General features: G+C 33.8%; 2 protein-coding genes across 4 annotated transcripts; both read left to right on the top strand.

The window, feature by feature from the left end:
- Positions 1-1,549: 1,549 nt before the first annotated feature.
- Positions 1,550-9,717, top strand: LOC142619903 (histone acetyltransferase MCC1). 3 transcript variants are annotated; one of them, XM_075793265.1, is made up of 7 exons: positions 1,550-1,742; positions 5,635-5,853; positions 5,925-6,069; positions 6,334-6,433; positions 6,517-6,745; positions 8,352-8,457; positions 9,400-9,717. In XM_075793265.1, the coding sequence occupies exons 2-6, from the start codon at positions 5,747-5,749 to the stop codon at positions 8,413-8,415; spliced, it is 645 nt and encodes a 214-aa protein (XP_075649380.1). In that variant the 5' UTR covers positions 1,550-1,742; positions 5,635-5,746; the 3' UTR covers positions 8,416-8,457; positions 9,400-9,717. The 3 variants fall into 3 exon arrangements, with proteins under 3 accessions (XP_075649380.1, XP_075649378.1, XP_075649379.1); XM_075793263.1 differs by lacking the exon at positions 8,352-8,457 and having other exon boundaries at positions 1,553-1,742; XM_075793264.1 differs by lacking the exons at positions 1,550-1,742; positions 8,352-8,457 and adding an exon at positions 5,238-5,260.
- Positions 9,718-19,282: 9,565 nt separating this feature from the next.
- LOC142620345 (protein EXORDIUM-like) lies at positions 19,283-20,823 on the top strand. The gene is made up of 2 exons (XM_075793728.1): positions 19,283-19,799; positions 20,337-20,823. Exons 1-2 carry the CDS (start codon positions 19,283-19,285, stop codon positions 20,747-20,749), a joined length of 930 nt encoding a protein of 309 aa, XP_075649843.1. The 3' UTR covers positions 20,750-20,823.
- The last annotated feature ends 2,831 nt before the right edge of the window (positions 20,824-23,654 follow it).

Here is a 23,654-nt window from a genome sequence, read left to right as displayed (position 1 = left end):
TTTTTTTCAAGAAATAAAAAATCAAATTGTATACATATATCCAAAAAAGAAAAACTACACAATCACAATGTGCTTATAAATTAATGAATTATTAACAAGTACATTTTCTTCTTTAAAAAATGTGAGCTCATGAATGAGTGGAAGTATATAATTTCTTAACCTATACCTTAAGTCACTCCTTAACAGTACCCTTTTAAGAATTATCATTTCCTCTGGTAATGAGTAATTAATCAAGCCCAATCCTCATTTGCAAGCAAAAATAACAAAGTTTGATATTGTTCGTACCTTTTTTGTTTGTTTGATGATAAGTATGATATTGTACTTACTTGATAGAGTATTAACTATAAAACACTGTCTGTGTAAAAAAAAAAAAAAAAAACTAGTAAACACTAGGGCCCCAAACAAGGTCGATGATGAGCATATGATGAACTTGCTTTCTTCTAGTCTACAAACTTGTCCAATTAATGGGGACCAAGTTGGCTCAATTCCCGAAGGAAACAAGGGAATGGCACAATGGATGATCACAAAAGTAAAACTTTTCTTTCTTTTAAACAAGTGGTTGACTAATTTTTATTCTAGTCATCCACTTGTCTATCATCACTTTTTTGCTATGAAAAATAATGGAAGAAAGAGAGAAATAAATGAGATTTTTTTAAAGAATAAATTCCAATGCGCACACAAAAAAGAAATTCTATTTATATCTACTGTCACAATAAGAAAAAAGAGTACTTCTATTTATCTACATTCACAATAAAACAAAAAAAAAACTTTGATTATTCAAAATGCTATTATTTATTAGAAACATTATATATATATATATATATATACACACAAAAAAAAAAAGATAATAGCCTTATGCCCTTATCTCAAAAAAATAAAATAAAAAAGAAGATAAAAAAAAGAAGAGGAGAATAGCCTCAATGTCAACATGTTTTTAGTAAATATTCATTTTTTACAAAAAATATTACTAAAAAGCTTTTGTCCGAAATTATTTAGTTATGTGCCTCTTTTGGAACTCAATTGAGTTTAGTATACTCGTTTCAAGTCCAGTTGATTAAAAATACCACATTGACGATGTACATGAAAATTTATTTGCTCAAGTTCTAAATTGACTACATAACAAAATAACTTCGGGTAGAAACTAAAGACTTTTGTATAATTTTTTTTTGCAAAAACTGAATACTTGAAGAAAAAAAAAAGCTCCTTAATGTCATAGAACTTTTTTTTTTTGGTTGCATAGAAGTAATTTTTCCAATTTATAAACCGAATATTAAATAAGAAAAAGAAAAAGAGCGAAAATATGAGGGACATTTTGGTCATGAGAAAGATTTATACTTTCTTTCTTTTTGAGGATATACTTTATTCAGCAAAAAGTAAAAAAAAAATAAAAAAAAAAGATTTATACTTTACTGCATAGTGTTCCAAACAAAATTCTTTATTAGAAAATTAAAAAGATTACAAACTGTAAAAGTCGTGTATTCCTGGGAAAAGCGAAGTATAAATAAGGATTCTTTGTTTCACATAAACTCAAAAGCCCCCAACAGTTATTAAGAAAGGTATCCTTATATTAACAGAAAATTTACACGTATAACAAACCAAACCAAACCCAACCCTTTGTTTTCCTTTTCCTTTATTCTCTCTTTGTTCTTCTTGTTTCTCTGAACGATCTCTTTCTCTCTTTCTCTGTATCTATTTCTCTCTGGGCTTCCTTTTTGTGTTTTTCTGAGCCAGTTTCCAATGAGGTAAGTGGGTCTGATTCAATTTTTATAACTGAGATCTCATCTGGGTTTTTGTTTTTGTTTTTTATTTTTTTCATTTAATTATTGGTATGTCATGAATTAATTTTGGTTGAAATTTAATGGGTATGGAGTAATTTTGATTAAATTTTATTGGGTTTCTTGAACTTTGGATGTGGTAGTAGTATGTGTAATTTTAATGGTCAATGGGTTCTACAAAATTGTGCTGTTAAATCTGAGTTCTTTTGGTGTTTGATTTGATCTCTCTCTGATATTTAATGTTTTTTTTTTTTTTTTTTTGTCTGAGAAGAGTGAGCCTTACAACTGATGTGTCATAGACTCATAATCACCAAAAAAAAAAAAAAAAAAAGTAATTCAAACGTTTCGTTATTATGTTGCTGTTCTAGTTAAGTTGAGTTTAAGGAAAGTGAGTCTTTATTGGAAAATAATACTGTTTTTTGTATGTCTTGTACTTGATGGGTGTGAATCTTGAGTATGTTATGGAATATTCATGCTTGACTTTTGTTTGACTTTTAGCTGTAGGCTTGATCAAATTTTTATTTTTTGCTGAATTATTTTGATTGAAATTTGAAAGTTATGATGGCTTGAATTTAGTTGCTTCGGGTTGTGAAAACCTGCATTTGTTCCTTTATTTAAAAGCTGTCTTGTAGCCAAGAGCCTTGTAAGTTGTAGCTTAACTGGTTGGTGCCTCCTGTTGTTTCCAATGGTGACATCTGGGTTCAATCCCCTCTCTCCCCTCTCTCCCAACTATCAAATTATCAATAATAATAAAAAAAGCTGTTGTTTAGGTTTACCCTTTTTTTTCTCTCTCCTTTTCCTATTAGTGGTTAGGGTTTTGGTGTGAGTTAGGTTGGGGGCGACAATATAATGTTAGTTTGGCTTAAGGAATGTATTACTGCATGGAACCATTAGGGTTAGGCTATGGCTCAACCCACACAAGGGAGTGTATTTAGACCCCTTATTTTCTAGGTCTCATAGACATAAGTTCCTTAGTGGGTCGATGAGTTAAATTGGTATTATTGTTCTTTTTCCTCTCTTTCTTGCATTATTGGGAGAAATTTGATTTTTTTTGTTTCTTCTTACATCTTTTTAACTCAAATAAAATCTTTCCTTAATGACGAAACCCTTTTTTTTTTAAAGGTTCTCAACCCTAGATTTACAATTCCTCCTAAATCATAACCCACCACAAACACATGTAGGCAAATTCCGTAATTTTTCTTACATCAAGTTTGTTATAGAGCCAAAATCCTACCACAAGTTCTTTGCTAAAATTTTCTCCATTAACCACTTGACTAAATTTCTCTTTCAAAACTGTGGTCACCTTGGAACTAAATTCAAGGTTTCAAGCTTTTTCTCAATATTTTGTAGAAACCAAGAAAAATTTGTATCATCTGAATAAAATTGTGTTTTCAATTGGAGTAAAGCTAGAAAATTTGTCTACTATGTGAGAAACTTTGGATGAGCTAGCAGTTGCTATTTTGAAAAAACATCCTACTAGAATGATAGTTGATCAATAACTTAGATAATTTAATCTAGAGCCAAATTTATGCTTACCCTTGTTGGCAAACATTGCACCTATTACCTCTTCAAAATTTGATGGATATAGTCATGCCAATTTGCCACCACTGCAACCTTAATTGTGTGTTGGTGCAACACGTCAAAGTGTTATATTAAAGAGAGAAATCCAGCCTTACAATTCACCACACATTCAATTTCAAGAAGAGTAAAAAAAATGCATTACAAGTACAATTAAGACTGTCCAACCCGCATAGGACCTGGAAAACTCACCTGACCCAGAGGTGCCTAAGTCCAAGACTGCTCATTCTGCCATTCTTTGCTCTTTGCCTCTCACTTCGGCACAAGCTTCACTTGAGATTTGATGGAGATCACGTTTTGATGGCCCAATTTTTTGCCAGGTGTAGCAAGATCTCCACCAAATTTCATCAAGGCCACCGAATCATAAATGTTGATGAGACAATTGGGGTTTCAATTGATCCGACCATTAGAGGTGGTTGAAAATCCACACAGTCGTGGTCAGTAGCAGGTTGGGCTCTTAGACCTGATTGGGTTGGTTGTCACGTTGACACCAAACCCTAGTCCGACTAACCTGAGGGCACACCTAAGGACAATAGAAATCACAAAGGAATAAGTTGAGCATAAGGTTGGTCATGGAAAATTCAAGACCAAGGAAGATATTGATGTTATTGCTATAGATCAATTCAAGAAGGGTTGTAAGCTGAAAATCCCTTTAGTTATAGATTTTGTCATTCCATATGAATTTTATAATATGGTGGGAAAATAAAATTTGTTATTATTAATGATTTTGAAGGTGATTGAAGAGTTGGCGAAAGTTTCAATTTCAAAGTCTTATGCTTTAACACTTTAAAACTCGAGACCGATTTTTTTTTTTCCCAATTGGGGAGAATGATGCAGCCATCAAAGATTAATTTGTTACTACTTCACAAATTCTTCTATTATTAGTTAAAACCAGTTCAGTTTATGATTGGTTTCATTGACAATTCAACTGGTTGAGAAAATCTACCCCAAAACATGATATTTTCTTATGTGTTTTAGGCAACTAAACTTAGCACTGGTAGAAATTTTTGTTTCCTTCTATTTTCTAAGCACCAAAAATGCTTTTATTTCTTTATTTCATCAATATTTTCAAAGCAACCATGGATTTTCAAAAAGGCATAAAATCCATGTCTGAATTATGAATTTTAAAACTACAACTTCATGGTACAGTGGACTTAAGAGTTTGAGAGGAAATAGGTGGTGTGGTTGATGGAGATTGACAGTGGGAGAGCCAGAGGGAGCTGGTTGATGCTATGCCAAAGATGCTGGAATGGAAACAATGTGTGGATGTTGAGAGAGAGAGAGAGTTTTGCTAGGGGCAGATGGAGGGGAATGGTCTACAGTAGGGGGAGTCAACTCTGCTACTATTCTCAATTCATCTACATGGCTTCCAATATTTCTAGGCATAGTAGAGAAAAATTCCTGATAAACTATGGCATATATGGTTCATTTAGAATTAGGCACCTCCATATACTATCAATGGCTTTCTGCTGTAGTTTTGGAATTATTCATACTCATCTGCACCATTGCTATATAAACTGAATCATTAAAATTGTGTGGCATCAAATGGTTTTAAGGTAATACTGGCTGTCTTAGACTTCCAGAGTGTTTATTTAATACCAAATAGAACTTCGAAGGGAATATGGCTCTAGCTTGGGATTTCCTTAGGGAAATGGATTTTTTTCCTGAACTTTGGAATATTAGAAAACAAGATTATCAAAATGGATAGAAAAAAAAAAAAAATCTACTATCAAGTTTTTTGATCAGACAAGTAAATGCTAATAGATCTTTTTAAACCTCAGTTTCGCCTGCTACATGATGACACCATAATTTGATTATGATTTCCTGTGATTTCTGTTATAACATAGGAGCAAAGATGACGAGTGCAGGTCAAGATGTTATCAATGCAGACTTTCAATATTTTTAGGGTAAATGGAATTTAATAACTAATATAGTGCAGCTGAACATTTTTTGTTTCACAAGAAACTTGGGAAAAGTGTTCTCTTTCTATTTGTTGACTCCTTAATAGTCTTCATCAACTCTGTTATTCTCAATATTCACTTGATAAGTCTTTTGATCAAAGTAGAGACATTAAAGCACAAATGATGATGATAGAAAAAGCATGAATACTGTAGGATTTGTCAACATGATGCATACTAGTCTAATTTTTTAAAAGTTTAATGGACTTTATGCTCTTCATATACAACCATGACATCACACTTTCTGTTCCCTCTGTCCAAGTGTGTGTACAATATGTAATATAATCATAAGTAATTAATGAAAAGCATAATGTCTTTCACAGTTTTCTTCTACTGCCTGGCCTTTGTGGCTGATCTGGCTTAAATGGAAGAAGTTCTTGGACAAATTCTGTGTGTATATCAGACCTTTGCTGGGGATTTATAGCACAAGCTTCAATGGTAAACCCTAAATTGTCCCACCGTGCAAGTATATGCTATAGGCCTATAGGACCCTCTGATCGTGAGATTTTAGAGCAAATCCATTGTGATTTGTTTCCCATCAGGTAGATGTTCTCATCTGGTACCTTCATTGATCATAGGCTATGGTTTTTCACATAATAATGCTAACCTTCAGGTATGAGTCTGAGTTCTTTCAAAATGTTGTCAACGGACAAGATATTGTATCGTGGGCTGCTGTTGACCGCAATCGACCAAATGGTCGAAGTGACGAACTTGTTGGATTTGTAACTGCACGAATTGTTCTTGCAAAAGAAAGTGAGGTGAGTCTTTGAACTTTGTGAGCTTGCATCATTTTCACGTTTGGATGAATATTTAATCTTTTTGTCCAAGTTTCTTTATTGCAAGTCACATTATGACAACATACTGGTGTTTGTAGAGGTGAAGCCCTTATTCAAGTTTTTACAAATATCTAAATGAATCGTTTTTGTTGGTGATGATTTTTTTACTTATCAAAAAGAAAAACTTTTCTTTTGATTTTTTTTATTGGTTCTCTTAATTCATTTCAAACAACATTGGCCTTGTAGATAGGGGATATGCTCAGATATGACCCATCAAAACCAGATCAAACTTTAGTCTACATTCTGACGCTGGGAGTTGTAGATGGCTATAGAAATCTTGGCATAGGTAGGAGTTTGTTTTCCCTGTTGATTAAACTCTTGAGAGTCCTTACTACATGACCAATAAACTAATTCCTTTTGGATTTGCAGCGTCTTCATTAATTCAGAAGGTTGTAAAATATGCCTCTAGTATTCAAACTTGTCGAGCAGTTTACTTGCATGTGATTTCTTACAATGATCCTGCAATACGTTTGTACAAGAAAATGTCATTCCAGTGTCTAAGAAGGTTGCAAGGTTTCTACTTGATTGGTGGTCAGCAATATGACTCATACTTGTTTGTATACTATGTAAATGGCGGTCGTTCTCCTTGCTCACCACTGTAAGTACAATACATTCTTTATCCTTGATATAGTCTATACATCTTATGTAATGCTGGGAATAGTATAAGACTCTTGTACATCTTATGCAAAATTGGTTGCAGAAGTCATATTTAAAAGGTAGCATAAAACTTTCTCGAACATATTGGTCACTTGCCATAATAAAAAAATGGGATAAGCCTGTAGGTTACCTGTAGCCCAACTTTTCATTCTTTGCCATAGGACTTTAATATATTACATTTGTTGTTCATTATCATGACTATGAGGAATAGGGCAAACACCATGACTTACAAAAGATCTGAAAGTAATTTACTTCCACATCTAGGAATATAACTTGAAGAATTAAGATAGTACTTTTGCAAAAAGGTGCATGAAAATAATCATATTAGCAATATATAAAAAATATGTTGAGAATTTCACCCTTCGAAGAAAAGTGATGGGAAGTTAATTCTAACTTAAGTGAGGAATGGTTATTGTGTCTAGGAGCTCTAGTTCTAATGGAACCTCCTTTGATGGAGCGTAAGCATGTAGAAGCTAAATCTGAAACATACGGATAACACAGCTCTTCTATAAACCTAGCTTTGCAACAGCTTTGGGTAAGTAGGCAAGGGAAAGAAAATCTCCATCTCAAATATTTTATAAAATTTTAACCAAAAAAAAAAACTTCATTTTCGTTTTACAGGTTGTAGACCAATATAAATGCACCATAAAACTTGATTACCAAGTAAAAACATTTCAGAAGAGATCCTAAATGATACCTTATCATATTTGGACCCTAATTTGACTAGGGAAGCATTAAAAACATGTAAAATTGAGTAAATAATAACCTAAAATCATGAATTTTTAAAATTAGATAAATATAAAAAATTATCGTATGCTTGATCAACCAATCTGCATCATTCTCCCTGGGTTATGAGTTTTAGTGGCAATCTAGTACCTATTGATGTGGTGAGAACTTAGGTCTAGTGTAGAAGAAGGGGTTAAATAGAAATTGCAGCTACAAATTACAGCAAAGAAAAAGAAAATAGGATTGAAGTTGGAACAATTAAATATCAATTTCTAGGCTTAAAGAGCTCAAGAAATATTCAAGTCTGAAATTTATAAGTAGCTTCAGCTCATGAGTTGTTTTTTCGGTTCCTTTGAAAACTGAGTATTCTGCTTCCACCAAATACTCCACATTAGACTTGAATATTCCTTGCAGACTTTACTTGGGTGGATAAATGCTTCCCGTGCTTTCAATTTCATTTCTTTACCTGATTTGCTTGGCAGTTGTACTTTCCATGCTTCTTAGTTTTTTTTTTTTTTTGGATTTCCTCAGCGCACTTCCTGTGTGCTTTGGCTCTTTGTAGTTGATTTTTTTTTTCTTTCAATGAAGTTTATTATGATTATTTTTTTAAGAAGTCTGCCTAGAATAATTTAAAAGAAGCTATTTATTACTGCTTTTAGTAACTGTATAATTTAGCCTTTCCTCTCAGATATAACAATTAAAATACTAAAAACATTTTCTCAAAAAAAAAAAAAAACTAAAAACATAATAATAAATAAAACATAACATATAGAGAAATAAAAGACAATGGACTAAACTAATGCGCCTTTTGTTTCCTCTAGGCTTAAATTCTCCAACATTCTCTCCTTTGTAAGAGCAAAGTGGAGGGTGGGGCCATGGGTTTAAGATCCACCGCATGCGTGTGTAACTTACCAATAAATAAAAAGGGTGAGAAAGGGTGGTTGTACTTTCTTACATGGTTTTAATAATTTGTATCTTATGTCCCAAGGTATGAGATCTTTGCAAGGAAAATGCTTCTGTGAAGTACTCTTTTTGTCAGAATTTTCTTTTTCACTGATTCCGTAGTTCTAACTTTTATAGTGTATAATTGATGCGTGGTTTTTATGAGAGGAAATCATACCTTATGTTATGGGTTCCAAAGGCTGTCTCATCAACTGGTTGAAATTTTGGTGAAGTTCTGTTAGATCATGTCTATTATATAAAGAGAATCTTGCTGTTTTAAGTGTTCATATAATCATGTATGAAGGATTCATAACAAAAAGGATAAAAAAGAACAGAGAAGTTAGTTTATGTGTTTTTTTTAATATATGTTATGTACAGAGACAACTATTTTCATGAACCGTAAATGATATGGGATAATGTAATTAAAAAATTCTTGATATTTTTTAAAATGAGAAAATTTTATTTATGAGTACATAGTAAATAATGAAACATGTGTACTATTAAAAGTAAAATGTTAATTAATACTGGTATAATCACTGTGATTGCTCTTATTAATTAATACCAGTGCAACTAACTCACTCCACAAAGTTTGTGCCAAGAGGCAAGCAACCTTTTGATTTGATTTTAAATGTATACGTCGATTCTGGTATGGTCTTAAAAGTAAGAAAACCAACATTTGCAAGGCAAAATCTACTGGTATCACTGCAAATTCCACTGATCATTATCATTTTAGCTTCTTTTTGAACCAATTTTATTAAAAATTTTTTTTCTTATTTTTCTTGACATAAAAATTGCATCAAATGCTGTATGATATCCTTGTTAATAGTTCCATTTGCTGCTTTGTGTCATATTGTCAAGGTTTTAGGTTTATGATTTAATTGTTAAATGCATCACTTCAAGAGCCATAATCATTCTTTTATGTTTCAGAGAGCTAGTTACCATCATGGTGAGTTACATGAGGAGTGGTTTGAAGACGGTGGCTGCAAAGCTATACAAGAATGAAGATAGAAAGGTCCCAAAATGGCCCAAATGCAAAGAAAGCCATTCCCTTATATCAACAACGCAACACAGAAGAAGTTTGACTGCTGAATGTAACGGGTGTGAGTGTGTTTGATTTGTTACTCCTGTAGATAAACGTTATACCTTCCTGCTCCTTTTATGTGTAGTTATTCTTACAGCCATGAAATAATCTCTTATTGTAATAAACTCTAATGTTCTAAAGTAATGCCAATGTATTTTTCTTCATTGAAACTCTCTACCGTGGGAACTCAGGAGATGTTATATATGGCCTCATATAGTTCTTTATATTTTAGGTTAATTTACAGTAAATTCTTTGTTTGAGCACATACCAAGTCTGAAAATGTGCACTTCCATGGTTTTGCTAAGACAATGCATAGAAGTTGGTTTTGAAAAATGCAAATACTATGTGCCTCCTTTTTCTCAAAAAAAAAAAAAAAAAAACTACTTCTCTCCGTCTCTCTTTCTGTCTCTCTGAACCTCTCTCTCTCTCTCTCTCTCTCAAAATAGTAGAATTCTCTGACTTGTAAGGATTTTTTTATTCTTCCTCTATGATAAGAGCTTGGTAGAAATGCAAGATTGTTAATTTAGATGTGGAAACTTGCCAATTGCCAATTTAGTGATTAGCAAAACAAAAAAAAAAAAAAAAAATTGCCAATTTTGTGTATTTATTTTTAATTACTTGATGAAGACCACGTTACCTTGATTAGGAGCATGATGAAGACTAAAACGCTTGATTGCTTATGGAATCCTGCATAAGCTTTGGGTTTCACAGGGTCTCGCTAATGGTATTTAGTGGTACTATACTACTATTTAGTGGTACTAGAGATAGTTGCCTGCATTGTTAGGGTTAGAATAATGTGGCCGATATTTATGACGTCTTTATTAGCAATAATTAGTTATTCAAAATTTCTTGTAAAATTATGCAATATTTTTATGAGGTAAAATATTGGTATATTGAAATATGTCTACTTGATTTAGTAAACTAAGATTATGAATGTATTCATTATAGTTCTTGACTTGACTATCTTCATTATGATATAGCCTATTCTTATAGGCACATTGTTGGACCAAAATGGAAAGAAGGTACATGGTTTATTATTATTATTTTAATAGAATGGAGGTGCAAGTTGAAATTGCTCAAACTATGAAAGACAATAAATGCTAGTCTTTTGATGGTTAGTGCATAATAATCTCGGCATTCCTTCCATAATGAGATTCATGCACATTGAACATTATCTTTTAATAAAGATGAAAATGCATTTTTTATTCTTACATTTTGACCATATTTCTATTTTGGTCCCTACTTTTTATTTTTATCGTTTTTAGTCCATAAAATCAAAAAGCAAGCTTGTTTTGGTCCTTACCGTTATCTTACTAATGAAAATTACCTACGTGGTAGACGGAGTATACTGTTGGTACAATAAATGTTGACGTGGTCATTAAAATAATATTAAGAAAAATTTATTTAGCATCCACATTAGCATATAATTTAAAAAATTAATTTCTCAATTTAACAAAATAAAAATGGAATTAAAAACCAAAAATAACATGGATTGAGATATGAATTTATCTTGAACAAAAACAACAAGAACACAAATCTTGAAAATTTAAAACCCAAAAAATTAACATTCAAATCCACATGTACACAAAATTAAATATGAACAAATCCAAAAAATCAAACCCCCACACAACTCCAAAACATGAGTTTAGATTTCACTTTCAAACCATGCAGCCACAAACTTTTTTTTTTTTTTTCATTATTTTTTAGAAGAACACTGAACTTTTCTTCCATTTCTTATTCTTTCTGAGAAACCAAACACAACCCTAGAAGATCACATGAACAAAGAAAAATCAAACCATCCACAAATATCAAACCTAGAAAATGTTGATGCCCACTTTTGACAAAAGACCCAATGGTAGAAGAAGCCCAACAATATGAAGAAAATGGGAAGAGAAAATAGTAAAGCAAAACCCAACAGGCTGGAATGGCAGAAATAATGGTCAGCTAACTCACAACAATAATAAGTGGTAAAGATGAAGTAAATGGGCCGAGGAAACCCAGTGAATGAAGTAGTAGATCCATGAGAATAATAAGAGGTAAAGAAAAAGTATATAGGCCGGGGAAACCTAAGAAATGAGTTACTAAATTCATGGGGTTGGCTTAAAAGCCAATAAGTTCAAAAGGTAATAAGAGGTAAGGATGTGGTAGTTGGGTTGAGGAAGCCCAAATAATTTAGTAAAAGCCCATGGGAGTAAAAGAGGTTAAGAAGAAGTAAATGGGCCAAGAAAGCCCGATGAATGAAATGGGCTGAGGAAGCCCGCGGAATGAAATGGGCTGGCACAGCAGAAATACGTCCAATGAAGCCCAAAAGAAGTAAGGATGTGGAAAGTGGGCTAGCACAACAGGAATGTAGGCAAGTGAAGCCTAAAAGAAGAAAAGATGTGGAAAGTGGACTGGCAGAAGCATCAGCCCGTAAGTTCATGGGTAACAAGGAAATAAAAAAGAGGTAATGATATAGTAGGAGCAGTGTAGTGGCATGGCAGGATCACCAGCCAAGAAGCCCATGGACACAAGAAAGAGGAGGACATTAGCTAGGCAAGAAGAAGAGGGTCTGCACCCAAGTAATGCCTAGTCCAAAGAAGAGATGTAAAGTAGAGAACATGAACCTAAAGGCCCATGTATCTTTCACGCCACAAGAGTTAAACACCTACTAGAATGTACACCGGAATCAGACAAATGTGGAGGCAATGACAAAGGCGTGAAGGCTAGAAAAGTAATGGATTCAGACGGAAGTGGAGCATATACATAGGACCTAAGCACCACCTACTTGTATCCAGTCAATATATGGGAAGTGGGCCACGGGTTAAGGGTATGGAAGGGTGTGGTCTGACTGTGGGGGGAAAGGAGAGCTTATTTTAGAGTTCCCGCTCAAACTTCTTTGGGGAGAAATGTCCTGCTGGGATGACATCTCACCCAAAAGAAGTAAGTATAAGCTAGAACCACTGGATGCATGCCATAGAGGTAGGTGAGGGAGAGGCTTAACCCTTACCCAGATGAGAGTAGTGAAAATAAAGAGAGGTAAGAGATGAGACAAACCACTTTTGTTGTTAAAAAACCCCACAAGCTTGATGATTGATTTTGCCCAGTAGGAGAATGATCATCCGCATCATCACCATCCTAAATATAATAAAGATAATGTTATAAGTTCATTTAATGACAACATTGCTAAATAGCACAATAGGAATGCAACTCATAATCTCATATAACAATTATCACAACTAAAAGTCAAGTAATCTAATTGTATACCTCATAGAGGTAATTTACCAAACACTTGTCATGCAACATGCATTCAAGTGAAGCAAGACAAGAGAAAATACCTGACATTTTTCACTTGTTTAAAAATCAAGTAATCCCAAACTTCCAAGTAACATTTAAAACCCCCCAACTCCCACTCTATACTCATTTAATTCTGACACACACAACCTTTGGATTAGGAAAGAACTAATCCACCCCCAAAAAACACAAACACACAATAATGAAGAGAGTGTGAGAGGCCATTTTTTTCTATTTATTTTTTGGTGCATTCGCATTAAACATTGGTCACTAAATTTGTTACTCTACGACCTCAAGGAGAAGTGGCGAACACATGCATACCATGTCAATGCACTATAAACTCTAAGAAACAATTGAGATATTACAATATTGAGTAAAATTAATACCAAAACCAAATATTGTGAACAAAGAAAAAAAAATTCACAAAACAAGTATAAAGAACGCATCCAATAGAGAAAAGAAAGAAAGAGAGTCACCTTCATCAACTAGGGATGACAATTTTACCCCGCCCGCTTAACTCACTCCTCCCCGCTACGCCTTGCACAGGTTTTTCCTGCCCCACAAAGGTGGTGGGGCAGGGATGGGGTAAGATTTTAGCCCTGCACCACGGGGTGGGGCAGTGATGGGTTTAGACTTTTAGACCCACCTCGCCCCGCCCCTCCCGGTCTCCACCCCGCCCCGCGTTACTAAGGGTTATAATTGTAAATCTTTCATACCCTAAAACCCTACTATTTAAACAAATATATCAATATTAGCTTATTTTATTCAACCCAATGTGGTTTTTTGCCTTTATTTTATTATTTGTTATACTATGATTTTTTTTTTTTGTGATTGTCTTATTAAACACTTGGATATATTATTCAATTTTTTTTTCTAAAAATTGATTTGATTTGATAAGATAAATTTAGCTGTAATTTCAATTATATTTTTATTAATGAAACAGGTTTCATTAAAAAAATTGTACTAGTTGTAGGGAAAATTAACAAAAAGTGGAGTTTTACGGGTTGGGCAGGGCTTCGCAAGGCCCCAAGGGGCGGGGATGGGGTGAGAAATTTTTCTATGTCATGCGGGGCAAGGTGGGGATGGGGCAAGACAAAAACATGTGGGGCAGGGATGAAGACCCCATCCCACCCCATTGCCATCCCTATCATCAACTGCAACTATAGAAGCTGCTAAGAGAAAAAGAAGAATAAGCACAGCCATGGAAACCCAAACTTACCACAAGCTGATGCTTCTTATCCTGCAAAAGCTAAGTCTAATTTACATTAGTAATTTTGACATATAATTATAGGGTAGTTGGGTATTATGAAGCAGATTTTACTCACCAAACTATCTGCCAGAAATTTGAAGGTCCAAAAACAATTGCAAATGAAAATGACAGCAAGATATATTTGGTTTCTATTTAAGAAATCAAAGGTAATGATGAAATTATTTAGACATTTGTAAGATGCCATTATTTCTCATGAACACTTGAAATTGTTAAATAAGATACGTAGGACATTAAGACATAATACTGTATATATACTCAAAGTAAACATGCATTTTTTGTTAAACCATGAGCTATCATTATTTCGAAAAACTTGCGTATCAGCATTTCTTACTCTACCTACATATTGTAAATCAGGAAGATTCAGTATGGTACATTTCAAATTAACAAATAGCAACATGAAACAGATAATCAAATGATATTTTTCTTCACTCAATATACACTTTGCAAATAAATTTGTCTTAAGGAGTGTGTGAAGGGAAAGAGATAAGTAAAGCAAATCCGAGCAATGAGCGTATCATGAATCCATGATAAGAAACAACAGTAAACAGTAAATACTTCTACTACTCAATTGCCTATTCTTAAAAGTATCATAGGGATTGTGACTAAAAGTACACAGCAGGATATTAAAAAAGAAATTGGATAATTAAGAAAACTTGAAGTTTGTGCGATTCATGTGTCATTGATCTATTGGAATCCATTAGGAGCTCATTTTTTTCTCTAAATGCCTAAAAATTCACCCCCACAAAAAAATTATAAATAAAATAAACAAACAGAACCTTAATATAACAAATGAAACATAAGCACAACAATTTGAGAAAACTTCAATATCTCCCTGTATCTGGGATCCATTAAAACAATAATATTATTACACACCAGCTAGGGGTGTCCAAATAGAACCAGAACCCGACCCACCCGCCCAAACCGTCCGCTCTGACTCGAGAACAGGTCGACTTGACGTCGGTGACGGGTCAATGGCGGGTATCTGCCACTTGAACCTGAAAACAGCGGGTCGGTTGGCGGATTTGAGGCTGAGAAACCGATTTTCAACCGACCTAACTGTATACTGATTAGAAAACGCTGATTTTCTGTCCGATCTGAGGAGATTCGGCTGAAACTCGAAGAGATCAGACGAGATAGTGCTGATTTTCTGTTCGATTTGAGGAGATCCAGCTTGAACTCTAAGAGATCAGGAGAGATAACGTTGATTTTCTGTTCGATTTGAGGAGATCCGGCTTGAACTCGAAGTTAGGAGAGATCTCGTCGAGATTCGGCCTGATCTCTTCGAGATATGCCAAGATCTCACCCAAGATTCGGTCAAGTCTCACTAGATTTGGCGGCTTTTGGCAAAATCTGGCAGAGTTTCTCACAACCCGAAACTGACCGAGGACCGATCCGTACCCGAAGAAAATCCGACCACCCAAACTGACTCCGTTCACTGGTCGGCGACGGGTCCAGGCATGAAAAAGCTGAAGTGATCGGGTCGGTTCTGGGTTGGACACAAACCCAACCCGGACCGACCTGTGGACAAACCTAACACCAACTATCAAAATCCTAGGCTGCACTAAGAATCTTGTCAAAAACCTCTAAAAAAGGAGAGCATAAAATTACTGGCAATAAAGATGAAGCAATGGAAAATCTTGAATTCTTGTAACCTGAAATTTAAAACTCACAACCAAAGGGCCACAAGTTACACATGGAGCATTTCAAACACAAGCGCAAACCCAAACCTATAGCCAAATGAGCACAAGCAATATACATACCCAACTCTGAAAATCCTAAATCAAAAAATATCTATGGATTCACAATCAACCAAAAACAAAAACCCCAAGTTTTTTGAACCCTAATTTCACAGCCAAACATCCATATCAAAGTACTAACCACAAGACCCAATTGGGAAAAAAATTGCAAATCAAAATCACATTGCAACCTAAACCCCAAACAGTATATTCAATCACAAAATATGAAATTTCTACAATTTACAAAAAGAAAGCACTCATCGATGGGTAGAGGAGGTACCATAAAACCCACACCCTATATATTGAATTGAAAACCCAAAAACAAAAAATACAAAATAAATATTACAAAGGGTAGAGGAGGTTCTAGAAAATTGGTGATGGAGGAGACTAGAGGCAAAGGAGGACATGAGAGGAGGAAAGGGGAAGAGGAGTAGGTGGCAGAGTGGCAAGGGTGAGGGAGAGAGAGAGAGAGAGGCGAGGATGAGGGAGAGAGAGAGAGTCGAGAATAAAGGGAGAAGAGGTGGGGGCACGGTGGTGGCTAGGGTGGGAAGTAGTGGCGGCGGTGGAAAGGCCAGGTAAGGGAGGTAGAGGGAGAGAGAGAGAGAGGCGAAGGTGAGGGTAAGGGTGAGGGAGAAAGAGAGTGACGGTTGGTGTAATGGGTAAGAAGAGAAAAAAAAATTAAAACCCTAACCAAAGCTTATTGTTTTTATTTTTTATTATTTACTCTGATCAATCCCAATGCTTTTAAAAGTGTTGGGATAGGTAAATCACATAAGGGAATGAGTAAACCCTATTTCAGCACTTTTAAAAGCGTTGAGATAGGTCAATCACAAAAAGGAATGAGTAAACCCTATTACAGTACTTTTAAAAGTGCTGAGATAGGACAACCATATTCCAGCGCTTTTGAAGCGCCGGGATAGGATACTTTCAAAAATTAAAATAATTCAAAAAAATGATAAACCTAACCTATAGCGGCGGTTATAAAACGTTGCAATAGGCCTCCCTGTACCAGCGTTTTTGGAAACCGCCACTATAGGAGCGATTAGTAAAGTGCCGGTTTTGAGCTGCCGGAATTGGATTTCCTATACCAGCAATTTCAAAAAGTGCTGCTACAGGCTCCTCTATTAGTTTTATATGGGTTTGGTTCTCAGTTTCATATGGGTTTTTTTTTGGTATTGGGAAGTTGCAAGGATCAGTTAGGTCTGAAGGGATTTTGATCTAATGGTCTTTGTTTGTTTTCGAATTTTTCTAGATCTGAAATTTATAGGTTTGTTTTCTGCAGTGGGCCTTTTATGTTTTTAGGCTTGGATTTCTCCTGCTGCGTTACGGCCCGTAATTTTGGGGTAGGAGAGTTGGGATTGCACTACAAAAAAAAATGGTCCTATTGCAGCATTTTTTCTCGGGGCATTTAAAAACCGAAGATATGAGATTTCAAACCTAAGAAGCCAAGTTTTGAGTGGATGCATTGAAGTCTTTGATTTCGGTGTGGTTCATAAGACTTTGTGAAGGACTGTTGCTAGGTTTGATATTTGTAGATGGTTTGATTGACAGAAGAGTAGATCATAAAGAAGAGCAGATCATAAAGAAATTTGCTGGGATGTTAAAGTAATAATGGGGCATAGTGCATTGGCTGACACAAGAAACATTCCTTCATGAAGTCTTATGCACCAATTGGGGATTCTTAAAGTTTGACTCTTGATTGCCTCGTCTTTGTTGTGTGCAGTGTGCTGGTGTCATTGTATATTAATATTGATTAATATTGTAGTTGTAAATCGGTTTGGTATTTTGTTCATATTTGGGTATTTTGAGTTTGTTAAAATTTGGGGATGTGCTGGGTTTACTAATGATATTGAGCTGGGTTTGTGTTCTTGTTGTTCTTGTTTAAGATAAATTTAAATCTCAATTCATGTTATTTTTTGTTTTTAATTCTGTTTTTAATTTTGTTAAATTGAGAAATTAATTTCTTGAATTATATGCTGACGTGGATGCTGAATAAATTTTTTTAATGGCTCCGTCAGCATATACTGTGTCAACAATATACTTCGTCTGCCACGTAAGCTAGTGAGATGATGGTAAGAACTAAAATGAGTTTGCTTTTTGATTTTAGGAACTAAAAGAGGTAAAAATAAAAAGTAGGGACCAAAATGGGAATAAGGTCAAAATATAGGGACAAAAAATGCATTTTTGCATTTAATAAATCTATCAAGTCATTGCCAATAACTTGACCGCCTATTAGAGATTTTGTCATTATATATAGTGATTTTGGATATGAACAATGGATGAATCTATGTGTTAATATAGAGTTACAAAAGTAATGTCACCTTAATGAACTTCTTCATTAATGAATCTAATTAATGAAATTGTTTATTAACGAATGTAACATATTTGTTACATGAGTTGTTATTATGATATGAAGGATTTTATAGCTGGTCATATCCTTTTTGAATGTTATAAATATTGTTAAGGCCACATTTGCAAGGGGTGTGAGAAGAAACAGGAAAGCTCTTGTTAATCCTAACCAATTGTGGAGAGCATCCTAATTACCTGTGAGGTCTTTGAATAATAAAATTTAGTAAGAAATTTCTCACATCTTATTGTTAATTTTTATTACTTATGCACATGATATAATTATTAATTGATAGATATATGTATTATGTATGCTTATCTTGAATTACTTTTTAAGTAAAGTTCCAACACTTAGTTGATCTTATTGAAGTTAACAAATTTGCAATATTAAAGGCAAGCTTCCCTCCTTTCTTGTTTTGTTTGTGGAAAGAGCCATACAGTTTGAGTCAAAGTTCAAGAATAGTCTAGCCAAATTTGAATATTTATTTTTATAATCAAAATTCACTAAAACAAATTTAGAATTCAAGTTCAAATTAATCATCCCCAAAGGAGAGCCTTAGATGTATTGATTACTGTTGCTGCGTGATGAAAAATTAATTGTGGGCAAGCCTAGAGATAATTTTCTAACAAATTGTTTCACGACAGTTACTGTGATAGGTTATTTATGATAGGCAATAAATTGATATTAGTAATATATTTATATAAAAATCATTAACAACTTCCCAATTTATTATAAAAAATGTTATGTTTGTAATATTATTCTAGTTTTACAGATATTTCCAAGTCGATAAATGCATGAGGGCATGGTATTGTTAATTAATACCCAAACTGCATGGAGGAACTTTCTCCAACTCATTATAAGTTCTTAAAACTAATTTTCACTATACTATTATCAACCACTATATCTAATTATAACATAATTTTTCCTATTTTTTGCTAATCCAAATAATCCTCTCATCTAAGTAATGCTCACCCACAAAAATAGCTGTCTTGTGGTGTCTGTTTACTTACCCCATACAAACAAGAATTGCATGGCTCATGCACATATAAATGTACCCCTACATGTCACAGGCCATGATGGAAAGAAGATTAGCAAAAATAAAAATGGCGTCTTCTCTCCCAAAAAGTCGCCCTCTTGCTCTCGCCTTTATCCTACTGCTCGTCCTCCCTCTCGCCCTCGAAGCCAAGCTCCACGCCAAACCCGTCTTGACCTACCACCGGGGCCCTATCATCACCGGAAGGCTCAACCTTTCCCTCCTATGGTATGGTCAATTCGGCCGTTCTCAAAAGAATACTATCGGGACCTTCATCAAATCATTAAACTACGATGGTCGTGCAAACTTTCAGCCTCAGGTATCAACCTGGTGGGAAATGGTTGGGAGCTACCAATCTATGGCTATGAAGCATTCAAGGAAAACCCCAAGAATCCTAGTGAATGTTGTGAAGCAAATTACCGATAACTCATACTCTTTGGGAAAGGTCATGACCAAAGACTTTATTAAGACTCTGGTCCAGAAGGCAACTGCTGGAAATCGTAACACTGTTGCTGTTATCTTCACATCTAGGCAAGTCACAGCTTCTGATTTGTGCTCGGGACAATGCTTTGAGCATGGAGTTATTGGTAACATCTATTTTCCTCTATTCCTTTCTATTTATAATATTTTATAACAAACAATACTAGTGCTCGGGACAATGCGTTGTCTCTAATATTTGTTACATAATATTATTCTTAGTGGTTTATGTAAAAGTAATATCGTTAGAATTACAATTTGCACAACTTATCTCCCTAGCTAGCATATTTGTGAAAAATATATGTTTTACAATGACCTCTAATATAAAATATCTTTACCTTAAAAAAGTGGAATAAGACTAGTACTAAGCTACAAATGTTTACACTATTATTATTTTGCATTACAAAATTTAAAATTACAATGTATATCACTAACGTAACAATATATATGATCAAATAATCGACAAATTAAGCAATTATCTAACTCACAACAATGATAAGAATTACTTTAATTAATTTTGTTGGTACACATGTGACAGAGGAACTATCTCTTAGTTTAGTTTAATAATTTACCTTGAAGTAATGAATATTAGATTATTAATTTTGATGAGTTTTAATCATATTATTAACTACTGCAAAAATTTGCAGGTAAGCAGCCATACATCTTGGTGGGTAATCCAGAAAGCGAGTGCCCAGGTACTTGTGCCTGGCCATTCCACAGGTCTGACTACGGGCTACAAGGTGTAACATTGCAACCACCAAATGGTAACATTGGTGCTGATGCTATGGTGACCCATTTTGCCTCAGGCTTGGCTTCTACCGTGACCAACCCATTCAAGACTGGGTTTTACAAACCCGGCCGCAGAAATGATGTGTTGATTGAGGCTACTACGGCTTGTCCTGGTATTTTTGGAAGCGGGGCATTGCCTGGGTACACCGGAAAGGTACGAGTGGACCCGACCACTGGTGGAGGCTTCAATGCTCATGGTTATAAGGGTAGGAAATTCATGCTACCTGCTATATGGAACCCAAAAACATCATCATGCTGGACACTCTTGTAGTTAATTGTACAAGTTAAAGAGGGAGAGCACAATGTGACTTAATTGTATCATTGAACGTATAAGTAATCGAAATGCAATACTACTTTTTGTTGGGAGATGCTTGAGACCCAACACTTTTTTGTCTCTCTTCAGTTGGTGTGTAATTTTTTGTTGTTGTTGTATTTGCCATTCTAAGGGATTTAATTGATGGGCTGAGGGCTCTCTATGATTTACGTTTAGTAGACACTATTGTGAAACATTTTGCTATATTAAGGATGGGCATGAGATGGTGAAGGTGTCTACTGTCTAATATTTGTATCCTTCAGCAAATTGAGGATACATGGTGTTAGCCTGTTAGGGAGTAGGGGCAATCCCATTGATCGATTTAACTGGCTAAGAGGAGAAGTTTGTAGAACTAGAAAGAATTATTAATTAATTGCTTCTTCTAAAAAAAGAAAAAAAAGGTTCATACCTGCTAATGAAAAATACAAACGTCCAGAAAGCAAATCAAATTGGAATATCTGAAATCACTTATATTGGCTACCAAGAAGAGAAACAAATCTTAAACATGTCTATAATGTTTGAACTGATGGAAAAATACAAAAAGATGTCCTACAAAGTCTTCAAAAAAAGAAAAAAAAACCCAATAAATGTTCATCCATTACATTTTGTTCATTGTTAACTTATTACTTTTACGTTTTTTAAAATAAAATGATGTAGAGTGAAAACGAAAGCAAGATAATTAACATGATTCAACTTAATAACTTACATTCATAGCAAAAGGCCCCAAATGGTTGTCTTTATTATCTTGAATTGTTATTACAACTATGTTATATATATATATATATATATATATATATATATATATATATAGGAATGCATTAAGCTTAATATGATAATCCTAATGTTATAACAAAATCACGGTAGCTTATTGTATCCTACAAAATCATGGTCTACATATTTATGATAATATTTTAATATATTCTATAATGCCACTTCAAACTTAAGGATGAAATTTGAAAATGCCTTAGAGTTTACAAAGTAAGGTCATGAAGAAATCGTGACAATGAATGACCAGATTGGATGTAGAATAGATCGGGAACATTGTAGAATGACATGGGAGAAAACGCTGGCTATGTAGCAAACAACGATAGTCAAAGATGGATATGTTGGCAGATGGTGGTTAGGATTAAAGAATAACTACATTAATGTTCGAATTTGAATGCCAACTGCTATGGCTGGAGGGTGTAGGCAAAGCTTGGGGGGGGGGAGGGGGAGGAGGTCTCCTAGCTTTTTCAACTTTCCATTATATATAGTATTCAAATCACAAAAATAGTACAAATTATAGAAAAATGTAGTTATTAGACCCCCTCAGATTTTAGAATTTAGGCATTTAACTCCTCAATCCTTTTGAATTAGTTCAGAACACAAGTTTTATACATTGTGCAATTATTTGAGTTTTGGATAGCTCTTAAATATATATATATATATATATATATATATATATATATATATATATATATATATATATTTAGACTTGAGGAACATTGACAGAGAAATGATGACTCTAAGATGGCATACGAAAGATAACAGTTGGCAATAATGGGTGGTCGACGATGAAATGTGGTTAGAGCATTATGGCATTGAAAGCCAAAGGAGAGCATCATCGTTTGGCAGAGGACATTGACATATGACAGCAATGTGAGTGATCAAATGGCATAGGCACCAACATTTGGAATGATGATATCGATTGTAGATGGTGTCATTACAAGGTGAATGATCGGGTTGGAGAATTTAGAATAGATTAAGCCAAAAAATAAAGATTGATGGACCATTTAGTGTGATTTGAGAGCCTGAAAAGGGAAAAGGGGCCTAAAACTTGGCATTTTGTGAAAAATTAGAGTGGGAAAGTGCACCTGTAGCAAAAAAAAAAAGAAAGAAAAGAAAAGAAAAAAAGAGCCAAAAACAATTATAACTAAGTTCTACCTTAATTTGAAACCAATCCAATTTTTCTTTTCAAAACCTATTATTAATTGAAGTATAAATTTCAAATAAAAAATTCGCAGTGTTCCAAAAAGTAATTATTCCTTTTTAATATTTTATGATAATTCGATTTTCATAACTTATTTTGAAACTTAAGACTTTAAATAAATTCATTAAATTGTAATACCAAAAATTACATTAGAAATTTAGAACTAATTTTATAAATAAGTCAAGAAAAAACAACTTTTTTTTTTATATATTAAAAGTCAAGAATGAACAATTTGCATACTCTTTGAAATGATAACCTTCTAAGTTTTAATTTCCGTTTGTTTTGATTAAAAACTTGGTGTAAAGATAGTTTTTCATGTTTTCTAGTATTTGGTAACATAAAAAAAGATAAGTCAAAGGAAAACTATATTTGGTCAACATAAAAAGTATGGCTTATTTTTAAAGATTTTTTTTCCATTAAATTTTTTTAGAAAACAGCTATATCTCACAGCAAATTAAATAAAGAAAGTTAGGAGGTTGTTTTTCAACTCATTTAAAGTTGCTACCAAACAATAGATAATGAGACAGTTTTATAGAAAATACTTCTTGAAAAATGACTTGTTTTCTAGAAAATATTATTGCTGAAACAAACAAAGCGTAATTTAACTTGTTTATTTAAGATTTTGACAAAATTTTAAAAATTAACAAATTAATGTGGCAGTATATAACTTAATGCATGTAATAATAAGAAATGCCCGTGTATTTACTATTGAATCATGTTAACTAATTCCTAGACAATTGTTAATAAACTATAATAAGAAAATTTTGACATAACTTTCATGAAAATTATAAAAAATTATCATTAAAATTAATTCCATAATAAGGTAATTTTATTTTATTTTTTGTTTTTTATTTTATTTTTTTATTTTTGTTAAATATGGGCCATTGGAGACCC

This window comes from Castanea sativa, chromosome 12 (genome assembly GCF_040712315.1).
Source record: "Castanea sativa cultivar Marrone di Chiusa Pesio chromosome 12, ASM4071231v1".
Lineage (NCBI taxonomy): Eukaryota > Viridiplantae > Streptophyta > Magnoliopsida > Fagales > Fagaceae > Castanea > Castanea sativa.
Note: the sequence above shows the minus strand (reverse complement) of the source record. Positions and strands in the feature narration are given on the sequence as shown.